Genomic DNA, 24,485 nt, shown 5'->3' with positions numbered 1-24,485 from the left:
GGCGACGGACGGCGCCCCCTTGCGCACAGTGATTCCAGGTGGGCTCGGACCTACCTTTATCCCCCTGAACAGGATAAACAATGAATGAATTAATGAATGAATAATTTAATTGGTGAATAAATTAAATTTATGGTGAATTTTAAATTTTTATATCCTATATACGCCAAAACACTATTTTCAATTAGGCTAGAAAAGGTAAAAATAGCCTGTCCAATAAGGACTATAGCTTAAAGACTTTTTCGACAATTCTCAGGACTTGCTCGTCTGGTTAAGTAATGGTCTGCAGTAATCCTGTGGACCAGCCGTTTGTAGGACTTTCCAGTTTAGATTAATCAAAATCAAACTCAAGCCCGTCCAGTGGGAAAATACCTGATTGAGACAGTCCTCAACCCTGGGTTCACGTTATCTATCAAACCCATAAATTCTGCTTTGCGCAACAGCACCACGCACGAAGACTACAAATCGTACAGTTAAAAGACTACAAGCCCCAGAGTGCACGAGAATTCCAGAACGTTATGGGGTGTTCTCCGCTTTGCGCATGCGGATCCGTGCGTAGGGCGTCACGTTTATTTATTTATAAGTGTTCTCCGGAGTTTCTCAAAGCAACGCTGACTGATTCAGTTCGGGAGAAAGAAGGTGAATATTAACAGCGTTTGCAGGATTTATACCACCGCTGTGTAGTGCGTTATAATTATTTGACACTAAAAATGAGAAAAAGACTTACAATTGGCGTTAGTCCACAGCTAGGCTAAGACTGACTGTTTCAGCTAAACCACCCACTCCTCGTATTTATTCTGTTTAGCATTTAACTCTGCTTTGACAGCAGCGGTGAAGATTTATAGACCGTTTATCACTGACAAAAGCAAACATGTGGTAAGACCAATGCGTCCTTATTGGTTTCAATCATTATTCTGGCTTTTTAAATAACGTTAAAACTGTGGTCATCTGTTCACAGAATGCAGACAGTTGGATGTTAACTACAGATCTAACACGATAACTGATATTAATAATATTTATGTAATGTAGACATCTAGAAACAAATTTACAATACGGCTAACTTTATAAGATGTTTATATTTGTTTTACATTAAATTGCTAATGTTGAAATAATTAGTTCATAACATTTCATTTGTTACTAAACACGCAACAGTGGCTCCTCAAATTATGTCCTATTGATTTTCTCTGTCAAAATAACTTTGTTAATTCTGCAGATAATGAGAAATTAGATGTATGCAGTAGTGTATTTACTTTAGCGGATGTAAACTTATTTTTACCTGGGGAAAAAAAATCAATGCGGAATTTGAACACCAGTATCCAGAATTCAACATGTGATTGCACATCTCATAGGTATATAACCTGTTATATGTTAAATTAGGCCACCTGATTTTGACAAGGGGTAGCTAATGATACATGACTTTTTAACTAATGTTAATAGAGAAAGACAAAATATTTGTCTGAGTTAGTGAGACTTAACTAAATGTAAGAATACCAACTATTCATTTACTTTTTTTTTTGTTTAAGAAGTTTATTATGAACTAGATACATATTGAAATCTGTATTTGTTCTGTATAAATCTGTATTGTACCCAGTGGTCTGTGTAAACAATCTTTAATGCTTGTTTATATATGCTTTTCTGCAGAGACTAAAAGGAATGCAAAGTGCAAAACCAGGACATAGTGACATGGGCTACTTGCCCTCAGTGTACTCCACCCTCCCAAACTTATCTGCTCCAGAGATGAGCATGTCCAAGGGGCATCCTCCAAGTGGCTCCCAACATTTGCCAGGGGGCTCAATGTCAAGCTCGTACGTGTTTACTTTTGTGGCATGTTTAAATTTGTAGGATGTAAGGTAAATAAATTTAATCTGATCTTTTGTGCTTCCTTTTCTTGAAGAAGCTGGGAGAGAAGATGTCTGAGGAAGCACAGGAGGACAGATGATGAGTAAGTCAGAATGTACATAGTTATACTGTACTCTGTGCATACTGCACTCTATTTGAATAGTGCAGTAGTCTGCTTGCTTGTAAAGTGTTGTGTGGTCCTTAAGAGTCCACTCTGAACCATATGTGTTTCTAATTGTGGTGCTCTTGCATGTATCCTGCATCAAAATGCAGCTTAATGTGATTTACAGTATACTTTGTTTGTTCAGAATTTGCTTTTGGAATTCTTAGTGCTTCTCAGTGGTGATGTTAGATGTGTTTTTCTTTTATAGAGGTTGTAGTGCCAAAAGGCGAAAGCTGATGGAAGTAACAGTCTCAGATCCCTCTGAATACACAAGCCCTAATGCCTGCCAAAGCTGGTCAGTGGAGAGTACTCCTCATTCTCCATCAACTCAGCTCAGCCCTTCAGCCCTCGAGCCAGCTCCCAGATCCCAAGAATCGAGCCTGTCCTTCTCTGCCCTCCCTCTCCCAACAGCCAGACCAGAGACAGAGGGGTCCTGTATGGAGGTAGAGGCGGCCCAGAGGAAGCTTCAGGAGATTGAGGACAGGTGAGAAACCAAGACACTGTGTGTCAGTATGAAAATGGAGACCCCTTATTACAGTTCTGAGAGGGTTGTAACAGTATATTGAGAAACAGAATTGGAGGTGATTATCTCAGTATTCTGTTACAAATGTCATTTAATGCAGTTCTCAAACCTAGTTTAACCCAGTTGTTAATTACTAACATCACTCTCATCATACGTTCAGAGAATCTGCTTTCAAAATAGTCTGTGTGCATGTTGTTCATAATAAAAAAAGCTCAGGATGTGTAATTAGTGCTCTATGGGTTCTTTGGTTTTTTTTATTGCTGTATAAAAGAGGGTAGTAGTTTTTTTTTATTGCTGCAGGGTCTGTGCAACTTTCTGAGTGAGCATAAATTCCTGTAATTTCATACTAAAAAGGTAATTGGAAAAAAACTCAGAGTATGCCTTTGTTACGTTATGTTTTTTGCATACCAAATTACTGGCACTCAATCTATGAGCTAAGCTAAGCACTATAAACACACAATCAAAAGCACTCATGAAAAGACTGCCACCAACTTATCTGTGGCTGTTGAAGATCCTCAGCCAGTCTACACTATTCTATTTTTTAATTTCCCAAAATTCTCGAAAACATGGCTTAGATGTTTTGGAAACCAAACACTAAAAACGTGGCCTAGCTGAGGATTGGATTTCACTGGGATGGTGATTTGTGTATGTTTAGGATCACTCTGGAGGATGACAGTGATGAAGATCTGGATGTGGAGCCAGCTCAGCGCAGGCCTGTGCTTGTGCTGTCTGACAGCCTGAGGGAGGGTCTGCAGCGAGGCATTGGTGATATTCTCCCTCATACAGTAGCACAATCAGTGTGAGTGTACACACTTGTGGCAGCTGTACTATTTTACCTCACTAATATTTAACCTATTTTTAAAGTAACCTAACCTGTCTGCCATAATATATATAATATCTGTGATTGTTGTTTACTACAGACATGTGCCAGTATTCAGTAATATTCTAGTGTGGTATCTGCCTGAAATAATCTAGGGGAAAACATAGACTTGATGGTTACTAAGACTGAAAAACAGGTTTCAATAAATAAATAAATAAATAAATACATACTCTGGCTTAACAATTTTATACAAATATTTTAAGGAATTTCCTTCAAATGCCACCAGACTTATTACCTCCAGCACATTATTGGCATTAAAAATGACATTCAGTGCAATCATTTTCCTTAATGGTCCATATAATATATGCATCATGCTATGGTGTATCATGCTAAAACAGCCCATGCTTAACTTGGATATGAATGTATATGATATGGGTGTTATGTATTGCCATCATTGTCTGTAGTGATCAAATTTGTGTTGCAGACATGGCAAACATTGTAGAATAATTTGTTGTATCACCGCCTTGAGACCACAGCACACCGTTGCATCATTCATACACAGACACACAGACAAATGTTCTTGAGCAGTTCAGAGAATGAGAGATTCTCTTATTAAAAATACTGGCTTTCCTTAAAAAAAGTGCATATTTTATGAAAGACATGGCACTTGTTGTCAACTGCCCTTCACATAGCCATTTTTGCAAACTAGACATTATTAATGCCAAAGAACTGTAATCAGTTCACACAATGAAAGGTGCTCTTTGTACATGCATAACAGACAATGACTATTAGGCTATTACTTGAAGCTGAAATATATAGTATATATCTGGCGAGCCATATGTTTGAGTGGAGTGGAATCCCTGGTTAATGAGGATTATATTGCATACTATTGCCAGTGCAGTGTGTTGTAGCATTATGTTGCAGCATGTGTTTGTATTATTATTTTAACCTCAGAACAACCTCATGATTTAGAAGCCCTTGTATCGTCCTGAGGAATTGTGCACATGTGGGGAAAAATAATGTTTGGAACTTTAACATAAGGCCCTTTACCAGCATTTTTTTGTAATGGTATGTTTTTTGTTCTCATGGTTAAAACCGGCTTAGAATCTGAATTTCTAAGTTGGGCATAACTACAGAATAACAATTCTTCTTTAAAGATCCACTGGAGCCTGAGCCGTCTTGCTTGTTTTCTCAGGAGTCGCTCTTGTATGGAGTTGGTGATTTGGCGCCCCCCAGAGGACCCGCTCACCCAGCAGCTAAAGGACTCCCTCCAGAAACAACAGAGAAAACAACACACAGTCTGCAGGCAGACATCCACGCCCATACCTCGTACCTCGCTACCAGAGCAACTGCAGCCTAAAGAATCAGCTGAACAGGTCTTCAGCACTCTCTACAGCCCGCCAGCAGCCTCCAGCAGTGGAGTGGAGGATATGGAGCTATAAACTGCAGCCTTTTTTGAAAAGACTGAATTTGCTGAATTTGTACTCCGTTAATGTGATGAACTCCTAGAATAATGACAGATCATTTTTGGAATGAAAAAGCTCTGCCAAAATGAATCTTTTATGCCTTGAGGCTTATGCTTTTGGCTTTTGCACTACAAAGAAGAGATGAGGATTTAGTGCCATTTTCTGGCTTTTTTCCCCCCTTGCCAGTAGCCAGTATTTCAGCTAGAAATGAGTTTGTGTAGCTGGGACCATAATTCTCTTCAGACATAAATAACTTGAAAATATGCTGATTCCACTTACCTGTAGGACCCTACAACAAACACCACACCTCATTATTTTCATTTGAAATGATTAATGACTTGTGTCTCTTCTCCATACAGTGACTAACATCATACAGTGAACTATTCTCAAAGAGCTTAGCTTATGCTCAGTAGCCATTATTTTTCACTCTGTGTTTACCTTGTCTTTTGGGAAGTTGTGTTATGCATAAAATTGATAATATGTTATTAGTACGATTTGCTGTGTTCCTCAAAGAGGCAAGAATCAGTTATTGTTTATATGTAATGTGGAGATTAAAATTCACAGGTCTGGAAACTGTGACCCTTTGCCAACATTACCAAAAACATTTTATTTCTATTCTAAATACTCTGCATTGATGTCATACATTTATGCTACATTGTATGTTAAAAAAAACAACCTTTTGTGAGTTTTTTTCTGTATACTCAATATCACCCCTATTTACATTCTCTCCAAAAAAATCATTAATTGTTAAAGTATTATAAAAGGTTACATTAGGAGCTGGATTAAATGGATTGAGAATTGCTGGAACTAACCTGGAACAAACGACAGTGCATTAAAAGCTGTACATATATCAAGCCTGCAGTTACAAGATACATGTGGCTATGTTTTTTTTTTTTTTTTTTGTATGTTGGTTTTGGGTGTCACCCTGTTTGTAACAGCACATCTATGCTGGTGTGAAAAGCTGGACCTGTTTTTTAATATATAAAGGCAAATTAAATAATAATAAAAACAAAATCACCTAATTCTTTAGGAATTTTGAATTGGAGTTTAACATGCTTCATAAGAACAATGAATTACTATTACAATTTTTAAAAATAAAGGTTTCTAAAATGTTCTTGGCTTGGACACACAATCCAATTCCAGTACTGGGGACCCTACATTAATCCTGCATTATTATATATATATATATATATATATATATATTTTTTTTTTTTTCTCTCTCTCTCGGTTCACATCCATGTCACAATTTATTTGTAACTTGTAACTTTATATTTTAATATAAACATAAATTGTTTTGCTTTGATTTTGATTCACTCGTGCTAAGCATTTTAAACAGACTGGCCAGTTAATTTAAAGAATAAAAAATCAAGCCCCAAAATACACACACTTTATTGTAAACTATAAAATCTAACATGATTTTTATAGGTGGCATCTAATATTTCTTGAGAGAATATTGGGAGAAATGTAGCACCTCAGAATATTTTGCACCATTAAGATGTAAATTAAAACTTTTAACATGGGCAATAACACTAATTTAAAGGGGACACATGAAAAAGAGAACAAGCAAAAATGAGAGGCAAATAAAGAGCAGAGAAGGAAGAGAAACAAACACAGCTAAAACAGGACCTACGCTTGTGTTTTAAGCTTGATGTCGCTGTTCGCTTAAGGTAAGATGTGTGTGGCTCATTCTCATTTAATGGATCAGGCATTGAAACCAGTTGTTTTAGACAGGGAGAACATGCGCCGGTTGTCAAAAACTTTTCATTAAGACCCCAGAACTGTGTTTCCATGTGGAAAAGGGTATAACATGTGCCTTTTAAACATTACTACACATCCAATAAGCACACATTACACCGACACAGAGGGTGTGGTGTTCAGTTTTTTTAAATGCTTGCAGCAGAACTGAGTCAATGCACTCAGGCTTTAATTTGCCCATCCTTTCACCTTCAATCCAGCAGTTAAATATCTCCTACCTTCTTTTGAATCAGCAAAGGCCCCTTTATAGTATGCAAAAGTCTATAAAATCACAGGAAATGGCTTGCCATTGTACAGTTAACAGAACCACTGAGTTCTAAGGTCAGGGTTTTAAGAGAGATTAACTTGGTGCTGTTCTCATACTGCTGCGCTCTGGAACACAACGTGTCTGCAGTGGAGCAATCTGGAAAAGAACAGATCAACACATGAAACAACTGAATCAGAAATATATTACAAACTCACTTCTAAAAAATAACTTGACTTGTAAAACCATGCTAACCTTTAAAAAAATTACAAAGACAATATATTTAGTGTTTTAACTTTTTAACTTTGTTTTAGTAGAAATATGTCATTTGTATACCTGTAAGCCTGCAGCACATTCCAAAAATATGTTAGGAAAGGGCAATTTAAGACAGAAGTTTATGAGAATGTGTTGCAGCCACCATATTAAGAATAAGTAGATATTTACAAATAACAAAATGTTTAGAGGGCGGCACGGTGGCGCAGCAGGTAGTGTCGCAGTCACACAGCTCCAGGGACCTGGAGGTTGTGGGTTTGATTCCCGCTCCGGGTGACTGTCTGTGAGGAGTTGGTGTGTTCTCCCCGTGTCCGCGTGGGTTTCCTCCGGGTGCTCCGGTTTCCTGCCACAGTCCAAAAACACATGTTGGTAGGTGGCTTGGTGAGTCAAAAGTGTCCTTAGGTGTGTCTGTGTTGCCCTGTGAAGGACTGGTGCCCCCTCCAGGGTGTATTCCCGCCTTGCGCCCAATGATTCCAGGTAGGCTCTGGACCCCCGCGACCCTGAATTGGATAAGCGGTTACAGATAATGAATGAATGAAAATGTTTAGGTAGACATGTTGTAATTAAGGCCAGTTAAACTGACTTTATAATTTTTAGTGTTCTGTTTTTATTTACCAACTGTCCCAATAAAAATGTGAGGTACTGCATCCTTATACCATTAGTAGTATGATTTCAGCTCATCAGAGTATTTTACTCCAGAAACTATGGCAAAACTTCTGCTGTAGGATGCAAAATGGCAATTTTTTTTTATCTGGAAATTGTCTTTACTGAAAGCAAGCCATAAAGATACATACAGTTTCCAGGTAGGACCCTGCCAGGTCTCCAGCCCGGTTTAAACAAGCTGGGCTTGGTGTATGGGTCTGTTTGTCAGCCTGGAGCTGGCGGATACGACCCTGGAGGTGCAGCAGAAGCTTGTATGAGGCCAAGTCATGGCTACTGGGGGTATTTGCCAAGCCTGGGACATTTGTAGAGGAAGCAGGGGTCAGCTGGGCATCGATGTGTTCTCTGTAATTCTGAAGGAGATGAAAAAAAAAAGGGCTAGTCAGCAAACCTAGTCAGAAACCTAATACTGGAGAAACCTGCCAGCCCCAGACAGGTTGAATATTGCTATATTTGATACTTGGCGGTTGTCTTGGCTGAAATGCATTCTAAATTGTATGGACATCAGGAATAGTGCATTTGGATTGACAAACAGGTATAGGTGGCTCCCATTTTAAATAAAAGATGATTAGAAAGTGTGTAGCAATTATCACTGCATCACACGTTTCAGACTCCCAAGGAAAGTCTATTCCAAGATTCCGAAAAAAAGAATCAGTTTGATATTTGAACCTGGCCTTGGAATGGTGGATCAACTTTTGATGCTCTCGCAGATAACTTAGGGGACATGGGAGATCTTGAAGGGATTCCTCCACAAGAACATATAGAGTAATGGTTTTGGATCTTTCTTTAAGCACAAACACCATTTTAACTCATTTCAAATATATTTGATAATGTGGTCCTCAGCCCACTGCTTTGGGGGCTATCTTTTTAGCCAATGCTTGGCTTTGGGTATGGTGATGTTAAGATGAAGAACACCTGCTGCAGGGCATGAAGAATTCTGTCAGCAATGGATGTACTATAAAGTAACAGGAGTCACTAATTACAAAGGATGCTTACAAACATTTGTACACAGAGTGCATGTTTTATAAAATACAAATGCATTAAACAATGTAAGAGTGGTGGTTTTATTCACGCTCAGTCCATTCACCTGAGTCAGGTGCCTCATCTCTCCCTCAAGCATCTCTAGTCTCCATTGTGGCTCTGATCTGGCTTTAGAGACTTTCCTTTAGAACACAATACAAACAGTATTTACACATGAAATGTGGTGCAATTATTTTACAATGAATTTATAAACTGCATAATAGACATCACTTTAGCACTTTACTGCATGAATTATGAAAAATACTTTACTGCTACTGTTAATAGATAGCTGTATTTTATTTACATCAAACCCATAACATCTAGAGGGGAAATGATAATTTCCCAGCAATACTGGATGTTTTCCCTGTATATATTTTTTTCTTGAGCTTTATCTGAATAAACATAAAATTATATGGACATACTTTAGGAGAACTTCAAACACTAGATCTCACAATGTGTTGTGTAAAAAGAAATACAATTTGCAAGAGAAGGAAAACAATTAAACACCATGCAGTAAATAGACAAGGTGGGAAAATAACATCATGGACTTTTCTATACTCATCAAATCAGGTAAAATTGTAAATGCTAGAAAATTAACTTTGAAGCTTTCTAGTAGGAAAAGTAAGATACATATATATTAATAAATTGCATGCATGAACTATTAACAAATATCAACTATTAACAAATATCAACACGATGGTCTAGAAAATGTTAGTCACTTACATTTGAAAATGCAAATGAAAAGAAAACTCATGAAATTTGAATTAAGTGTTCTATATATATATATATAAAAAAAAAAAGCAAAAGCACTACTAAAATATACTACTATGTAGCATAAAGTTGTAAGTACATTAGCTGATCTTGGGTCAGTATGATGTTAGCCTAAGTTAATATATTTCCACAAGAGGATCTCCATTACCTTTTCCTTAACCAGTCTACCTTCCATCTGTTGGCAACAAGGACAGTTGCCTTTAATGATTTACTCGGTACAATATCTGTTTGCATTTGTGCAATGTTCGTGTTTCTTTGCAGGCAAAAACATAGTAAATGATTTCTGAATCTTTACAGCACATTATCAAAGAGATATAAAAGAGCAAAATGTCATTGTGACCTGTATGAACTAGGTCATTTTGTGTACCTGTGACCAAACAAATAATAAAATAAATAAATAAATAAACATGGTTTGTTAATCCAAACATTGTGCTTTTATGGATACTGGCAATGTTAGGGTTATGGCTAGGGTTTCCATTAGAAGAATCTTATTATATACACATAAATACCTAATAAAAATATTTAGTAAAGTTTTATGTGTTACTTATTCAGTCAAGGGCAGCATGTTGGTAGGTGGATTGGCGACTGAAAAGTGTCCATATGTGTTAGTGTGTGAGTGAATGTGTGTGTCGGCCTGCAAAGGACTGGCACCCCCTCCAGGGTGTGTTACTGCCTTGTGCCCAGTGATTCTGGGTAGGCTCCGGGCCCACCGTGACCCTGAACTGGATAAGCGGTCAAAGACAATGAATGAATGAATGAATTAATGATTCATTCTAACAAATCTATATGATGTCCATGGACATTGAGGAGGTAATATACAAAGTAATGACTATTTTTTATTATTAACTATTTTCTTGGGTGGCACGGTGGTACAACAAGTAGTGTCGCTGTCACACAGCTACAGGGTTGGGGGTCTGAGTCCCGCTACAGGTGACTGTCTGTGAGGAGAAGGTGGTCATGTAGCATATCAAAGAAGACCAAAAAAAATGTCTCAGAAATCGATTGCCAAAATCAGATTCACGATAGAATATGGCACTGAGCATTTAGTGTCTGCTTTTAAAATTTCTGTGTTGATAACTTTTGAATCACAAATCTGATCTGATCTGCAATCAATTTTTGAGACATTTCTGGTCTTCTTTGATATGCTACATGACCACATTCCCATTGAAGATGGCAGCCATGTTCCAGACATAGCCTAAAAGATAGGTCCCTGACCCATTACATTCTGGGGTATTCAGATATGTCATTTTCCCTTTCGTTTCTGAAATAAAAGGGTGTCCTGTGGCTTTTGACTCACCTTGTATAAGTGACTCTATAATTTTATCATACAGAAAAATGGAACATACACAAGACATACATATGTCCTGACAAATTATAAAACTGAAGGATGTTTTTTAGTATCTGTAGGTATATGTGTGTGGGTGCTATTCAAACCTTTCTAGCTCAGTGTTGAGCTCCTCCTCAAACTTTCTGGCAAGGCGTTTGGTTGTTTTCTCTTTCCATTGGGCCATGTTTCTCTGAACCTTCCTCAGCTCTTCATCTTTAGCCTGCAGCTGCCTTCGAAGACTCGCAACCACACCATCATCATCCTCACAAAGCCGCATTTTGCTCATACTGCTCAGCTCCTCTATGTGCTCCTACAGAAACATATACACACAAGACACAAAACATGAGTACTTCATACACAAAGGGAACTAGATTTTTCTCCTTTCATGACAATTTATATTATTTCCTTACTGGGATATTTAAACTATTCAAACAGTTAAGATTTCAGTGACGTGACACCTGTATGAGCTTCTCCTTTAATGAGTTCAGAGCTCTCTCCTTCTCTATTGTAAGCTGCTCTCTCTGCAAACGCAGTTCCAGATCCTGAAACACACACAAACAAAAACATATAAAATAATTTACATTCAATCCACTATAGAAGCATGTGCATAAATCTAACCTTTCTGTAAATGACCAGGTCTTGAACAATTGTTAAAAGTCACAATTTCTCTATGTTTTGAATTCAAGTATTAAAAACTTTTTTCTGTACAACCTTCTCAGTGCTGATCTGCTGGGTGGTGTTGGTCAGTGAGCTGATGCGATTCTGTAGGCTGTTGATGAGGTGCTGGACAGGTTTTCTGAGAGACTTCAACACCAGCACGGATTCACTCACTGTACCACTGCACCACACAACACACAAGTATAATATCAGCTTGTAGACTGTATACTGGCTTACAGCTGATTACATCAAACTGTTGGCAAAATTGTGATAAGCAGCCTAATCTTTGTACACTTTCTCTGTATTTCTTTTAAAATGCTTCCATTTCTCAGCAACAATTATGTATTTTAAAACTTCATCAAGACCAAAATTAATATAATTGGTAAAATAATCTTTATATGAAGAAATATTTATTTAAAAGCGCTTTGTATAATTACATGTCTATGTACAGTTTTGCAGGTTTACCTGTGTGAGAGGTGTTTAGTATCTACTGTGAGGCCATTGTGTGTGAGCAGCTCCTGTAAACACGCACATTCTGTGCCTATGTCCTGAGCCCAGACTGTGTTCTGCTGCTCCTGTCTCTCTGCCGCCTCCTGGTGGACCCGCTCACATTCAGCAAGCTTAAATTTTAGGTCCTGAAGCTGCTTTTCTGACTGTTTAACACACTTTTTTAAACGTGATGACTCACTGTCAGCCTCCTGTCAACAACACATCACAATCAGCGAAGAACAAAAAGCTTGGAATTATGTTCATTTTAAATATTTTAGAAATTTGACAACACTTCAAACAAGAATACACCTGTTTTAGCTGCCTGCACAATCTCTGTGTTTCTGCATGGTGCTCTTTATTAATAGCTCCAGTCTTAGCTGTCTGCACAGACACTTCATTTTCCAACTCATTTATCCGCTGAAGAAAAGAGAGAGAAGGAGAAGAAGGATTGTTCTGCAGATGTGGATACCATAATTATACTACCACCTAGTGGCCAGCGTTTATTACAGATACTCTACAAAACATTTTAAACATTTAAAAATGGCCACCCCATGAGGAGAACTCACTCTATGGATCATACACTGGTTTATTCATTGACTACAAAACGTATTTAAGTTTCTCGTTACTGAACTTTTTTTTTTAAATTCTATTTCATAAATGCTAATTTGTGTTGTAAAATTGACATTTCTCAATAGACAATTAAAACAGAAAATTAAAGAAAATAACAGTCTTACTGTTTGCATCTGCACAATTTTATTTTGCAGAGCCAAAGCATTCCTCTTCTCTTTCTCCACTTCTTCTCTCCCTCTCTTCTCCACTACTTGTATTTGCTCCTTCAGTGTTCTTTTCTGTTCTTTAAGAGACTTTGCCCTATGTTCTTCAAATTTAATCTGTTCTTGCTCCACTGCCTTTTTCACCTGAGAAGACAATTGAGACTTCAACCAAAAATCTTAAGAACTTTCCAGTCAATACACAAGGAATGCTTTGATGATCTCATTTGTCGTAAATCATTTTTATGATTTTTTTTAATGGGAGTCTTGGGGAAACAGAACCTGTTCAAATGATTCTGCCCTTAGCTCTTCCTCTCGCCTCCTCAACACTTCCTGCTGCTGTTTTACAGACTTCTGTAGTCTTTTCACCTCCTGCTCTTTCAGCTAGGGAGGGAGAGAGAGAGAGAATGAGAAAGAGAGAGAGAGAGAGAGAGAGAGAGAGAGAGAGAGAGAGAGAGAGAGAGAAAGAGAAAGAGAGAGAGAGAGAGAGAGAGAGAGAAAGAGAGAGAGAGAGAGAAAGAGAGATAGAGGGAGACGGAGAGAGAGAGAGACAGAGAGAGGGGGGGAAGGCAGGCAAGAGATGGGTACAAAGTTAGAGGGACTGTTTTGCAAATCTAATCACAATACATGTATTCAAACACAGATCCAATCACAATGCACTTAAACACACACACACACACACACACACACACTGTAAAGGCAGGCACAGCAACAAACAGATACAGGATGCCTTTTAATGCCACATGTAATTAGAGCCTAACTGTCTGATATACAGCATCTGACCTGGATGGAGCTGTGTAAGGATTCGGTGTTGCGTTTGTGTACAAGTGCTTGTTCCCTGAGAGCTGCTGTTTTGACCTCTTGCTCCTGGGAATGAACCTGCACACAAACACACACAAAGAATAAACTATCACCATGTTATCATGTTACATTTTATTTGTGTATTATTTGTGTGTTGTGTCTTTAAGGTACCCTCTGGAGCTCGTGTTCATGAGCCTGAGTCAATTTAGTTTTCATAAGTTCAACTTCTTCCTCCTGTAAAAACATGTATTAAGATAAAATATTAAGAGTGTTTTCATACAAATTATTTTATCTATCTAACCATATTTACACAATCATTCCACTCTTCAAAATCCATCTACAATGAGATTGCTATTAGCATAGATTTGAACTATAATTTCCCCAATTACAGATTTTTAAATTATTTAAACTTATTACAACAAATCTTACTAACAATACCTAGTTTAGCAGTTTCCATTTTCTCTTTTAATACTAATATAAACTTTAAATTAAATTATTTTATTAAAGACAAGCATCATAAAGTAGGCTATAATAATCTGATGTGCGACCTCGAGATGTAAAACATTTTAAGGAATGATTTACAGTATCCTTAAACACTTTCCACTTGTTCGTACCTTTTCTTTCTGTGATTGTTCCAGAACAGCCTGTAGCTTTGCCCTGTGTTCCTCTCTGACTTTTATAAGCTCTGCTTGAATGGAGTTCTTTTCATCCTGCATGCCTAGCAGAAGCAGCTCCTTTTGAGCAATGATCTTCTCTAGAGCCCTCAGTTTGCCCTCCTGCTCCACTCGCTCCCTTTGCATGCACTGAAATACACAAACAAGGCAAAAGTGAACAACAGAGAGAATATTAGTGTGCCAGCAAGAGAGTTGAGAGAGGGAGAACGAGTGAGAGAGAGAGTGAGAGAGGGTACATAGGTACATACAGAGAGTGAACCTACTTCCTGCAGTTCTTCCCTACGTTTGACGGCTGCATTTAGTTTTTCCTCCAGCTCAGCACATTTCTCTCTGAGGCTCCTGCTCTCCTCTTCTCTAAGCTCTAGCTCTTGAGTCACCTCCTCCAGCCTCTGAGAGAGAGTGAAAGCAGGACAGAGAATGATAGAATAAGAAATAACAAAGAAAGTTGAAATTTAATTCGATGTGTTGCATTACTTAAAAGGGCTGTTTATGCTGTCTAATGTGTTTATGAAGCCCCAGAGTCTGTAAATGGGTAAAAAATATGCTCCAGTTTTGTCTCTCTCTGCACACGGCAAAAAAGAGGAGATTGATGCTCCACAGGTGAGTCACTAGGGAGTCTGCTAGGTAAATGAAAGTAAACACAGACATATAGTGCAACAAAACTAAACTAAAGTTACAAACAAGTTTCTGCAGTAATTCAAACAGTGAATAAAACCTTACAGACAAGCTAAGCTTCAGCCACGTACAGAAAACTATATATTTTTTTCTCTCAAATATAATGGTCCACCTTTATGTAAGTGGTTTAAGGGTCATAGCTTCAGAACTTAAATGTGAGAACATGATTAAATGTTACTAGTTTTGCAAATGTAAATTGTTAGATTTTTACATTTAAAAATGTATTTTGTTAATTTTTTTCCATTATTAAACAAAATGTTCTCGATCTATAAATGCAATAAATTATTCAATGAAAATGAATTCTTGTGTGGTACCTCCTGCATGGAGTCCATTTTTTTTCTGAAACGCCGCTGTTCTGAGAACAGCTCTAATTTGGTATTGTCCAGCAGACGGTCCATTTCCTCTCTCTCCAAAAGTGACACACAGCTGCTGTTAATATGCTTAGAAAGAAATGACAAATAACAAGGAGTTAAAAGGAAAAGGCAGGGAAGGGACGGGTGAATAAACATAATAAAATTAAACACAAAATTCTAGTTGAATTCTTAAAGGACTACAAAGGAGTCTGAGTCTTCATTTCATGTGACTGGTACTATATAGAAAAATATATAAAAATGATCATTTTCATACATACTATTTATGCATTTACGTTCCATATGAGATATGTTTGGCTGGTCAGCTGACATGCCCAGACATTTAGTTTAACCATGATCCGTCCATAATCATAACACTTTAGCCTAACATTTACTTAAGGCTTAAGTGAATTTCACAATCAACATCAGTAAAATTAATCAAAGTGTATTTTTATGTCATATAAAGTATAAGGTCAGATTACATGTTAAATGTCTCAGAAAAGCCAGAAAGAACAAAGATTAAGTGTGTTACCCTGTGAGGACTGGGGTTGTAGTTACAAGTACATTTGTGTGCCTGTACAGCAGCCTGGCCCTCCTGCATAGCCCTCACCTCCTTCACACACGAATCCCTCTGATTCTTGAGTTTGTGCAGCTTATTACTACAACATAGGTGTATACACTTCACTCCATAATTTTACACAACACAACTGATATATAGAGAATAGACAATAAGCACAGAGAGTATGTAGTACTACCTTACTACCCACCCTACCAACTACCTTACTGTAAATACCATTACCTAGACTGAGAAAGAGAATAAAGAATATATTTTAACAGTAAACTAAAGAAAAGTACTCAGGTAAATGATTATTCAGCACATATTCAGTACATATTCCTCTAACGTCCTGTCACTTGTAATGTACAGTAATTAAACTGCAATTCTACACAGTCATTGATACCTGTGCACTACTCTCGGAAACCTGATATTCAACATCTGCAGGATTAAATAGCATGAAATACTCAGGTGTTTTTTTTCTTACATTTTGCTTACAGTAAATGATACTGTAAAGTGTTAAGAGAAGACATTCCATAATTCACAGCAATGTATAATAACATACTGCACTATACTGCAGTTTAAAAAACACAGTTTACCAGAGGAGCTGAGTGTGTGTTCTGGTTTGAGTCACACTGAGCTGTAGAGTTTGATGCTCTCTCTCTGCCTCCTCCAGGTCCCCCCTAAGTTTCTCCACTACATTCAAAACAGCCTGGAGAGAGAGCACAATGTTACATCACACATCTCAGCAAACACCTTATTAAATATTTGCAGCTATTTTTGTTTAGACAGTGTTTGTAAAACACCAGTTTAACTGTAATGTCAACAGTGACAATAATGATAGTGAGAAAGTACTGCTTTTTGCTTTTTAAGTCCAGCAAGTGACACATCCATGACACTGAATTCTTTTCGGATTGTTCCATTCTGCTCTTCATTGCTCTGAAACACAAACATCCAACAAACACATGCAATACTTTGTTGGCTCATTTTGTTCAAGAGCACAGAATACGAATTGAACTAAATTAAACAACAATATACAAGTTACCAAAACACAAGGGAAAATGAATTTTGTTAATATATTGACTAAAATACAAAAATTGTTTGTGAAATAATAATAATAATAGGCTGTGAGTACACACTGCGACTGCATCACCACAAATTTCCACAGCACTTTTATAGAGCTGATCTTGAGAGCTTAAACAGGGAAATGCTGATGATCAACATTATTTCAGTGTCTCTTTTTTACAGCTTTGCGTAGCATCAACAATGGGAATTTATGAACCATGCTCTGTGTTAATGTATAAATACATATGAAAAGCCTAATGACTATTTAATTCTTAATGTGTCTCATCTCACAAACACCTCAAACGTATAAAATAATGCTACTAATATTTAGTATACAAAAGTGTATTAACTGCAGTGCCTCACAGTGGTGGAGAATGTAGAAGTTGTGGAGCTTTTTCTTCTGCTTTGGTCTTTTCTTTCTCTGCGCTGGACGCTGCTTGGAGCTCTTGGGTGTCTGTAACGTTTTACATATTTACCATTCTCTTCTCCAACTATTCCTTCATCATCAGAGCTATAAACACACAAAAAGATAGCGAACATGTGAAACAGGAAGAGCGAGTCAAAGAGAGAGGGCATAAGAAAGACAGTAAAAAAGTGATAAAAAAGAGAGAAACTGACTATTGACTAAATAAGTTGTGTTGTTTAAAATAATATAGGTTCAAAGGTCTTTAGTCCAATATTTCTAACTTTTATATTAATTTTCTGCCTTGCCAACTTTTTTTGTTTATTTGTGACATTAAGTAGTTGGATAGTGTTTGAAAAAACTAAACTACACTGTCTGGATTGGATTTTTTTAAAAACTACTTATTTCTACAAAATCACCTACTCTAGCTTTATGTTTTACCCATTTTGGACAAAGTCATTCTATTGTTTATGCCCAGCATGTACAATCATCATAGAAACAACTAAACATGAAATGTACCACTCACTCATACGGTCAATATGCCCAAGACTTAGCGTCAGTTTGAGAGATGTGTAACACCAGCACTGCGCTATGGAGCAGTATAATTGCAATCTGTGTACTGATGGCTTTCCATCCAGTACAACTGGAATGAGTTTGAGCGGTGTTTGGATCCCAAACTAATCATACGAAACCAGTACTCTACCTCAGTAATGTGGCTGAATGCAAATCCTCAAATCACTGTACCCTTATCTAATGTAAAGTCTTCCTAGAAGAGTAGAGTAAGAGCAAAAGTGTGGGGATAAAAAACGCTACATAAAATTCCCTACTAACCTTCATTTCAGAAGAAATATGAGACAGTCTATAATAACTCCACATGGGTCTACAAACCCTTGGCCAAGCAGTATTAAAACTCATACCATACTGATTTCAGTGAATACCTGAGTATTTGATTTTCAGATAGTTGTGTGTATTTCAGTCTTCTTCCATGGGCTCCACTCTGAGTTTCTTGTGCTGTAATATTAAATAACAGAACACAGATTTTCAGTGTCAGGTATCAGGTACAACACATATAACAGGTATAACAAATATACATATCGCTCTCCACCCACTCACAAATACATACATAAGAATACAGAGAAAGATCATCAAAACATGTCAAACAAAATTATTTATTTTTTTATCTTACAACATATAATTATAATGTCATATAACTGTAACATTATATCAAACTATAATTTTTAAAATAAAAGTTTAGAGGCATTTCCGTTTACAAATATACATGACTTTTTTTCCTGTACCTGTCCTGGTTTTTACAGTACTCTGTAAATGTTGCCTTATTCGCTCTGTGGATATGGATTCCAGGTCACTGTCTATAGTCACAGAGTCAAAACTCTTCATGGGAACTCCTGTAGCAGTATGAAAGAAAATGTCTGAAATAAATTACACTATGAAGCAAGCTCAATAGAGCGCACAAACAAATTCAGAAATAATATAATCTGCATTTTAAAACTTATTTATCATTGTATAAGTGTCAGAGCCTTGCTAAAATTATACATAGAATTAACTTATTTGTGATTAACTGTCTTACAGTACTCTCTTACGCTCCAGCTCACCTGAGTATTAATTAGTTACACCTGCACCTCATCAGCCACACCCCTTTTGCAGCCTCTAAGTTTCCTCTCTCCCCTCTCTTCCTTGCGAAGTTTTGCCCTTTCATGAAATTTACTAAAAGTTTAGTTTTTCCTCTCTGCCTTCTGGTGTTTCGACCTCTGTTTTCCCCCCTAGGACCCGTCTATCGCCTTCCCCCTCGGATAACCTCTGGACTCTGCCTCCCCGGTGTGACCCACGCTTTCCCTGACTACTCTTCCTGGAATAAACCTGTCTGGACCGTTCAAGTCTCTGCTATTTGCTTATTCCCAGCCGTAAAATAAAACTCCTGCAATTGGATCTTTGAGTTTCTCTGTGTTTTTTTGGACGTTACATATACTCCCTTTGTATTTTAATTAATTATATTGTTTTGTCTCTTCTTTCCTCAGTAAGACAATTATTATATGTGGAAATTATATTTTAGAAGTTGCTACTGATACTTTTTCTTATTACTGATTTTAGTGATTTCATGCTCTCTTCAGGCAGTCATGTGTTTTGGTCTCATGTGTTTACCCCACACCTGTGAGCTGTTTAAGCTGTGTCTACAGTGATTTAAGCCCTTGACATGTTTTTGTTAACTCTTTTTTGTTTTATTTTTAAACAATAATTTATTCATCACCACATTAAAGAACATTAAAACATGTTCTTTGTTTATTTATGCCTATTGTGTTTTGCCGGCTTTGTTTCTGTTTTCCGGTACATTCTTTGATTAAACTTCCACATATGCTTCTGCCTCTTGAACTCTTTGAGAATCACTCCCAGCATGACAAGAATATTAAAACTAAAAGATACCTGCGAGATGCCTGTTGAATGATTTCACACAATTCTCATTGACATTCTGGACTCTGCCTTGGTTCTGGATGAAGTTCTGTATAATCTGGGGATCAGTAAGGAGTCCTGTATCACTGCTGATACTGGCAGCGTCTGGAGCACTGTCTGCAGCTGAAGAAAAAAAACGGTGCTGTGAAAATAGTAAGTAACATGTCTCCTACAGGAGACTGCAGTGAAATTAGCTCAATATACCTTTTCTGTCAAAATTTTAACACTCTCTATAGAACTATAGACAACAACTTTTAACCCCGTAGAATCTCTATAGCATCATGATCAATGCTAAATGTGTGTTAGATAACTATAATGCCCCCTAGCACTTAATAGGAGTAGTAGGAATGTGTTCTCTGGAATAACGGAGCTTCATCCAAATCCTTTGGGTTGAATTAGAATGTTGTTTTTGAATCACAATTAATATTGCAATGTCAGTATATGACCTCACTAATGCTCTCATGGCTGAATGCCATCAGGTCTTCACAGGAATTTTCCATCGTCAAGGGTAAAGCCAGACAACTAAAGGTTGTTACTGTAGAAAAGGGGAGATGAACTACCTATTGAGATTAGCAGATGTCCACACGTTTTTGGGCAATGTCAATATATCAGATCTAGTCATGCGTGTTGTTTAAATCGTATGACAGTTTGCTCACTCAATAATAACTTTCATTTTACAGTTTGTGGAATTCTCCATTATAATATAATCCTTTATTCTGACTTAAACATTGCAGGAAACTCAGAACATAGACCATGAAGAACATAGAAATCTCCACTAAATCAGCACCTGCATAATATGCATAATACCTGCACCATCTGAACTGGGGTCATAGATTTCCAGCATCTCTTCTTTAAATCTTGTGCTGAAATCTTCGGTACACACACTGTCCAACTCTTCTGCCACATACTCCTTCACTCCTACCTGTTTTATATTGATTGTATAGGCACATGTTCTAAAGCAATCAGTCATAATAAGTCAATTAAATCAAACAATATGAAAAACAATATTTATGAGTTTTAGTCAAATTAAGCTCAGATGTGATGAGGAATCTAAATGCTTTGTTGTCCTTCAATGAACCAATTAATGCTCTGGGTCAGTAACATGGGATCAGTTTTGTTTAAAGGGGACATATTAGAAAAAAATATCTTTTTTTTTGTGAGTGAATTAGCCCAGGATCAGAAGCTTCGATGTGAGAACATGAAGATGAGTTTAAATGGAACAAAACAATCACAATGATGGTGTTTAATCTTTGTGGTATTTTGATGAAAGCATACCACATACTTTATATGAAGACTCCAAGGAAATATGTACATTATATGTCCCCTTTAAAATATGTTTAGTATAGAATATTTCACCAACACGAAGGAGAATCGTGGAAGAATAGGGTAGCTAGTTTATTTAAATCAATTGTATTATTATTATGTAAATAAAGGGAAAAGGCTAAAAAAAGTTTGTTACTATTGTCATCATCATACCCTGCTTGTTCCCAGCAGTTGCTGCAGTCTCCAGAGGCACTGTTCACTCTTTGAATCCTTAGTATGATTTTTGTCCTGTTGTCCAACTGCCTCTATTTGGCCTTTGCTGACTCGCACTGTGACCAAAAGACAATCATTCAGTGTAACGTGCTATTGAATCTGTGACTAGGATATACAGTAGTCCCTGAAATTACCTGTGGAAAGGTCTAGATGATCTGAATTAGGCTCATCAGGGGTAGAAGTAGCTTTATCTATAGAAAGGTCAGTACTGCCCAGACCAGTGTCTTTACTCACAGAATTACTCCTGTCAAGACACACTGATAAAAAGAGAAAGCAAGCAAAACAGAGGAGAGGAACACTTTTAAACATATGTAAATGCTTCCCTGTATAAAATAACTGCCGTTTGAAATCTGGCCACGGCACTGTGGCGCAGCAGGTGGTGTCAGAGTCACACATCTCCAGGAACATGGAGGTTGTGGGTTTCAGTCCCACTCCGGGTGATTGTCTGTGAGGAGTTTGGTGTGTTCTCCCTGTGTCTGCGTGGGTTTCCTCCCACGGGTGAAAAACACATGTTGGTAGGTGGATTGGCGACTCAAAAAAGTGTCCCTAGGTGTGAATGTGTGTGTGTTTTGCTCTGTGAAGCACTGGTGCCCCCTCCAGGGTGTGTTCCTGCCTTGTGCCCAGTGATTCCAGGTAGGCTCCCAACCCACCACGACCCTGAACTAGATAAGCAGTTACAGACAAGGAATGAATTAATTTAAATATGATTATATCATGATTTTGTCAGTTACAGGACACAATGATATTTGGTTACACCTGACTGATTTTCTAAAGTTCAGGTTAACTTTCCTAACCTAAAATGTTAAGACAATGTTTTTGATAATGTCTGTTTTCATTAAACAGTGCTCTCTTAAATAGTAATTTTTATAATAAAAATATTCATCTTTCAGAGCCAGCATTACTGCAGTTTTTATTTATTTGATTGTGAGAAAATATGAGTTTACCTTCCATTGTGCTCTTTCTTCCATTCACTTGGACATGACTGTGGGTCTAGGAATATAACATATTGAAAGTATTTCAATAATAAACCTATATCTAACTAACTTTACCATACATATATAATTATTAGATTTCATTTTTGTTTTACAATCAAACATATCTGCTGGTCCAGTTAATGTACACTGTCTTCAGGTCTGTTCACGAGGCACCAGGAACTGTGTTAGGGTGTACACTGTACAATTAAACATGCCAACTACAAGGATCCCAAAAAGTGCATTTGATTATACAATAAATAACTAAATAAATAAATAATAATAATAAAAAAGTCATACAAAACCGATGCACTGTGTGCTTTTGTGTTTTCTTATGACCTCATTCTGAAAATTGGCAAGTCCTTCATGAAAAAAGTTTCTCAGGGCAAATAAACAAAGGCTATGAGACCTGCAGACAGCTGAGATGAGCATCAATGGCATCCAGCAGTAGATCACAGTGGTCTCGGGGAACAGCAGATAAACCATGGTTGAAATCACTAACAGTCTCTTCATCCATGTCTGAAAATAAATACATTGAGGAGGTTGGGTTCCACTTTCTGATGCACTGTTTATAAAGAATGTAAATATGTGTTGCCAGAGTTCTTTTGTATACATCACTTCATGCTCAGATATGTTCTGTACTGGCAGGACTACACTGGCTTCCTGTCTTATTTAGCATTAACTAGTTCATGGTACCACTCCAGTGTATATCTGAAACCTGGTGAAAGCTTATATTCCTTTTAAGTTTTTATGTTCTGTAAGTTCTTTCACTCTAAAACCACCACATTAAATACATGGGTGAGAGGGCTTCTTTTTTTAAAGCAAATTATTATTATTTTTATTACATTAAACACATAGATGCACACAATATATATATATATCACATTTCTAGGCCGATGTAATACTGACCAGTACAAAGTAGCTCATCTGTGTCTTCAGCCTCGTTAACAGCTCCATCATGATTTCCAGCTTCCATGACCTTCAAAGCAAAGAGCAACATACCTCAAAATTACACTGAAATAACAAACAAACAACTAAACAAAAACACTTTTCTAACACGTGGTTAAGCATTTCCTTCAAAGTCAAGAAATGATGAAATAGGCAAACATTTTATAAATCATTATTATCATAATTATATAATTGTTAAATCATTATTGGGTTTTCTTTAATTAGACTTTTGTTTGTATTTTTCAAAATTTGCAAATGCAATGACCTTGACAATGACAAGCTGATGTGGAATATTCCATATTACAGAGACAGAGACAGAATCTGAGCCTACTCTTGCCTGATACCAGACTTCAGCTGCTCAACAGACCGTTGAGACCACTGACACATGTACTGGGTCGTCGAAGCTACACTACTGAAGCATGTGCAGAATAAGGCCTGGTATTGTCTGATTCCTTGATGACAGAATGACTCTCTAAAATCCCAATATACACCTCCACTTTTACTTTTACACATATGCAAGGCAGTCATGCTATGGGCACTGATACACCCCATACCATGACTGATGTGGGCTGTTGGGAAGGACCCTTTTGTCTTTGGCACAGAGAACTTGACGTCCATTTCTGACAACCACAGTGCAATTATTATTTTTTCTTTTTTTTTTTGTGCTGAGATACACTTGAAAGCAGGGAACTAGGCAATGTTTATGCAGAGATTTCTACAAAGAAATCTGCAACATATCCTCTCCCATGTTTTCTAGAAAAAAATTTCGTAAATATAACTGCTCAATTTTGCTGTAGATATTGTGAGTCATTGTTCCAGGCCATGACTTGTATACATTAACATTTTAAGTTTACAGAAATTTAGAATAGCCTGTGGAAAACCAATATGGTTGTTATTTAATGGATTCATATTGAAATATTTCACCAACAACAGCATTTTACTGATACTTTTTATAGTGCTTAGTGTTGTTGTATTGTCTTTGTTGTTTATTTCTTTCTTTGTTTATATTCTTTCTGGTTATTTGGGGGGGGGGGGGGCTTTCTCTAGGCTGTTGCTCAGAGATCGGGAAGTGTAACAAACACTGAGATTTTCAGGAGACAAAAGTGGGTCATAACTTCCACAACTATTGACCCTAGTGTCTACAAAAACGCCTCAGCATTCAGAACTGTGAACGTTTCTGAAGACTGTGACATTTTCTGAAAATTAATTTAACACTGCAATATAAATTTGTTCTCACTGATTCAGTACAGCAGAACAAAACCTTCCTGA

General features: G+C 37.2%; 3 protein-coding genes across 5 annotated transcripts; 1 reads left to right on the top strand and 2 right to left on the bottom strand.

The window, feature by feature from the left end:
* Positions 1–527: 527 nt before the first annotated feature.
* On the top strand, positions 528–5,791 carry LOC136677148 (coiled-coil domain-containing protein 117-like). 2 transcript variants are annotated; one of them, XM_066654582.1, is made up of 6 exons: positions 528–636; positions 1,639–1,802; positions 1,895–1,939; positions 2,208–2,483; positions 3,178–3,321; positions 4,538–5,791. In XM_066654582.1, the coding sequence occupies exons 2-6, from the start codon at positions 1,651–1,653 to the stop codon at positions 4,782–4,784; spliced, it is 864 nt and encodes a 287-aa protein (XP_066510679.1). In that variant the 5' UTR covers positions 528–636; positions 1,639–1,650; the 3' UTR covers positions 4,785–5,791. The 2 variants fall into 2 exon arrangements, with proteins under 2 accessions (XP_066510679.1, XP_066510678.1); XM_066654581.1 differs by having other exon boundaries at positions 1,892–1,939.
* A 556-nt stretch (positions 5,792–6,347) lies between these two features.
* Positions 6,348–13,805, bottom strand: LOC136677321 (trichohyalin-like). 2 transcript variants are annotated; one of them, XM_066654837.1, is made up of 13 exons: positions 13,747–13,805; positions 13,558–13,653; positions 13,057–13,158; positions 12,739–12,921; positions 12,314–12,421; positions 11,981–12,213; positions 11,570–11,696; positions 11,317–11,400; positions 10,966–11,168; positions 9,680–9,706; positions 8,828–8,903; positions 7,875–8,093; positions 6,348–6,966 (listed from the first exon to the last, which is right to left on the bottom strand). In XM_066654837.1, exons 1-13 carry the CDS (start codon positions 13,789–13,791, stop codon positions 6,904–6,906), a joined length of 1,566 nt encoding a protein of 521 aa, XP_066510934.1. In that variant the 5' UTR covers positions 13,792–13,805; the 3' UTR covers positions 6,348–6,903. The 2 variants fall into 2 exon arrangements, with proteins under 2 accessions (XP_066510934.1, XP_066510933.1); XM_066654836.1 differs by lacking the exon at positions 9,680–9,706 and adding an exon at positions 7,252–7,423.
* Positions 13,806–14,153: 348 nt separating this feature from the next.
* LOC136676595 (uncharacterized) lies at positions 14,154–23,268 on the bottom strand. Its single transcript, XM_066653699.1, has 16 exons — positions 23,178–23,268; positions 22,678–22,787; positions 22,242–22,287; positions 21,432–21,554; positions 21,238–21,353; positions 20,569–20,683; positions 19,735–19,884; positions 18,594–18,701; positions 18,234–18,306; positions 17,256–17,403; positions 16,683–16,766; positions 16,427–16,539; positions 15,807–15,933; positions 15,239–15,364; positions 14,513–14,638; positions 14,154–14,378 (listed from the first exon to the last, which is right to left on the bottom strand). Exons 1-16 carry the CDS (start codon positions 23,266–23,268, stop codon positions 14,154–14,156), a joined length of 1,881 nt encoding a protein of 626 aa, XP_066509796.1.
* Positions 23,269–24,485: the final 1,217 nt, after the last annotated feature.

Source organism: Hoplias malabaricus, chromosome X2 (genome assembly GCF_029633855.1).
Source record: "Hoplias malabaricus isolate fHopMal1 chromosome X2, fHopMal1.hap1, whole genome shotgun sequence".
Lineage (NCBI taxonomy): Eukaryota > Metazoa > Chordata > Actinopteri > Characiformes > Erythrinidae > Hoplias > Hoplias malabaricus.
This window is presented reverse-complemented; position numbering and strand designations above follow the sequence as displayed.

Excerpts from the sequence above, each read along its gene's own strand:
- LOC136677321 (XM_066654836.1), bottom strand. The coding sequence starts at position 13,791 with ATGAAAACTAAATTGACTCAGGCTCATGAACACGAGCTCCAGAGG. Across the intron at positions 12,922-13,056 it reads GGGCAGAATCATTTGAACAG|GTGAAAAAGGCAGTGGAGCA; the intron begins GTTCTGTTTCCC and ends TTGTCTTCTCAG. Across the intron at positions 8,094-8,827 it reads AGATGAGGCACCTGACTCAG|AATTACAGAGAACACATCGA; the intron begins GTGAATGGACTG and ends CATCTCCTTCAG.
- LOC136677148 (XM_066654581.1), top strand. The coding sequence starts at position 1,651 with ATGCAAAGTGCAAAACCAGGACATAGTGACATGGGCTACTTGCCCTCA. Across the intron at positions 1,803-1,891 it reads GGGGGCTCAATGTCAAGCTC|AAGCTGGGAGAGAAGATGTC; the intron begins GTACGTGTTTAC and ends CTTTTCTTGAAG. Across the intron at positions 1,940-2,207 it reads CACAGGAGGACAGATGATGA|AGGTTGTAGTGCCAAAAGGC; the intron begins GTAAGTCAGAAT and ends TTTCTTTTATAG.
- LOC136676595 (XM_066653699.1), bottom strand. The coding sequence starts at position 23,268 with ATGTTGCTCTTTGCTTTGAAGGTCATGGAAGCTGGAAATCATGATGGA. Across the intron at positions 20,684-21,237 it reads AACTGCTGGGAACAAGCAGG|GTAGGAGTGAAGGAGTATGT; the intron begins GTATGATGATGA and ends AATATAAAACAG. Across the intron at positions 15,934-16,426 it reads ACACACACTCAGCTCCTCTG|TAATAAGCTGCACAAACTCA; the intron begins GTAAACTGTGTT and ends CCTATGTTGTAG.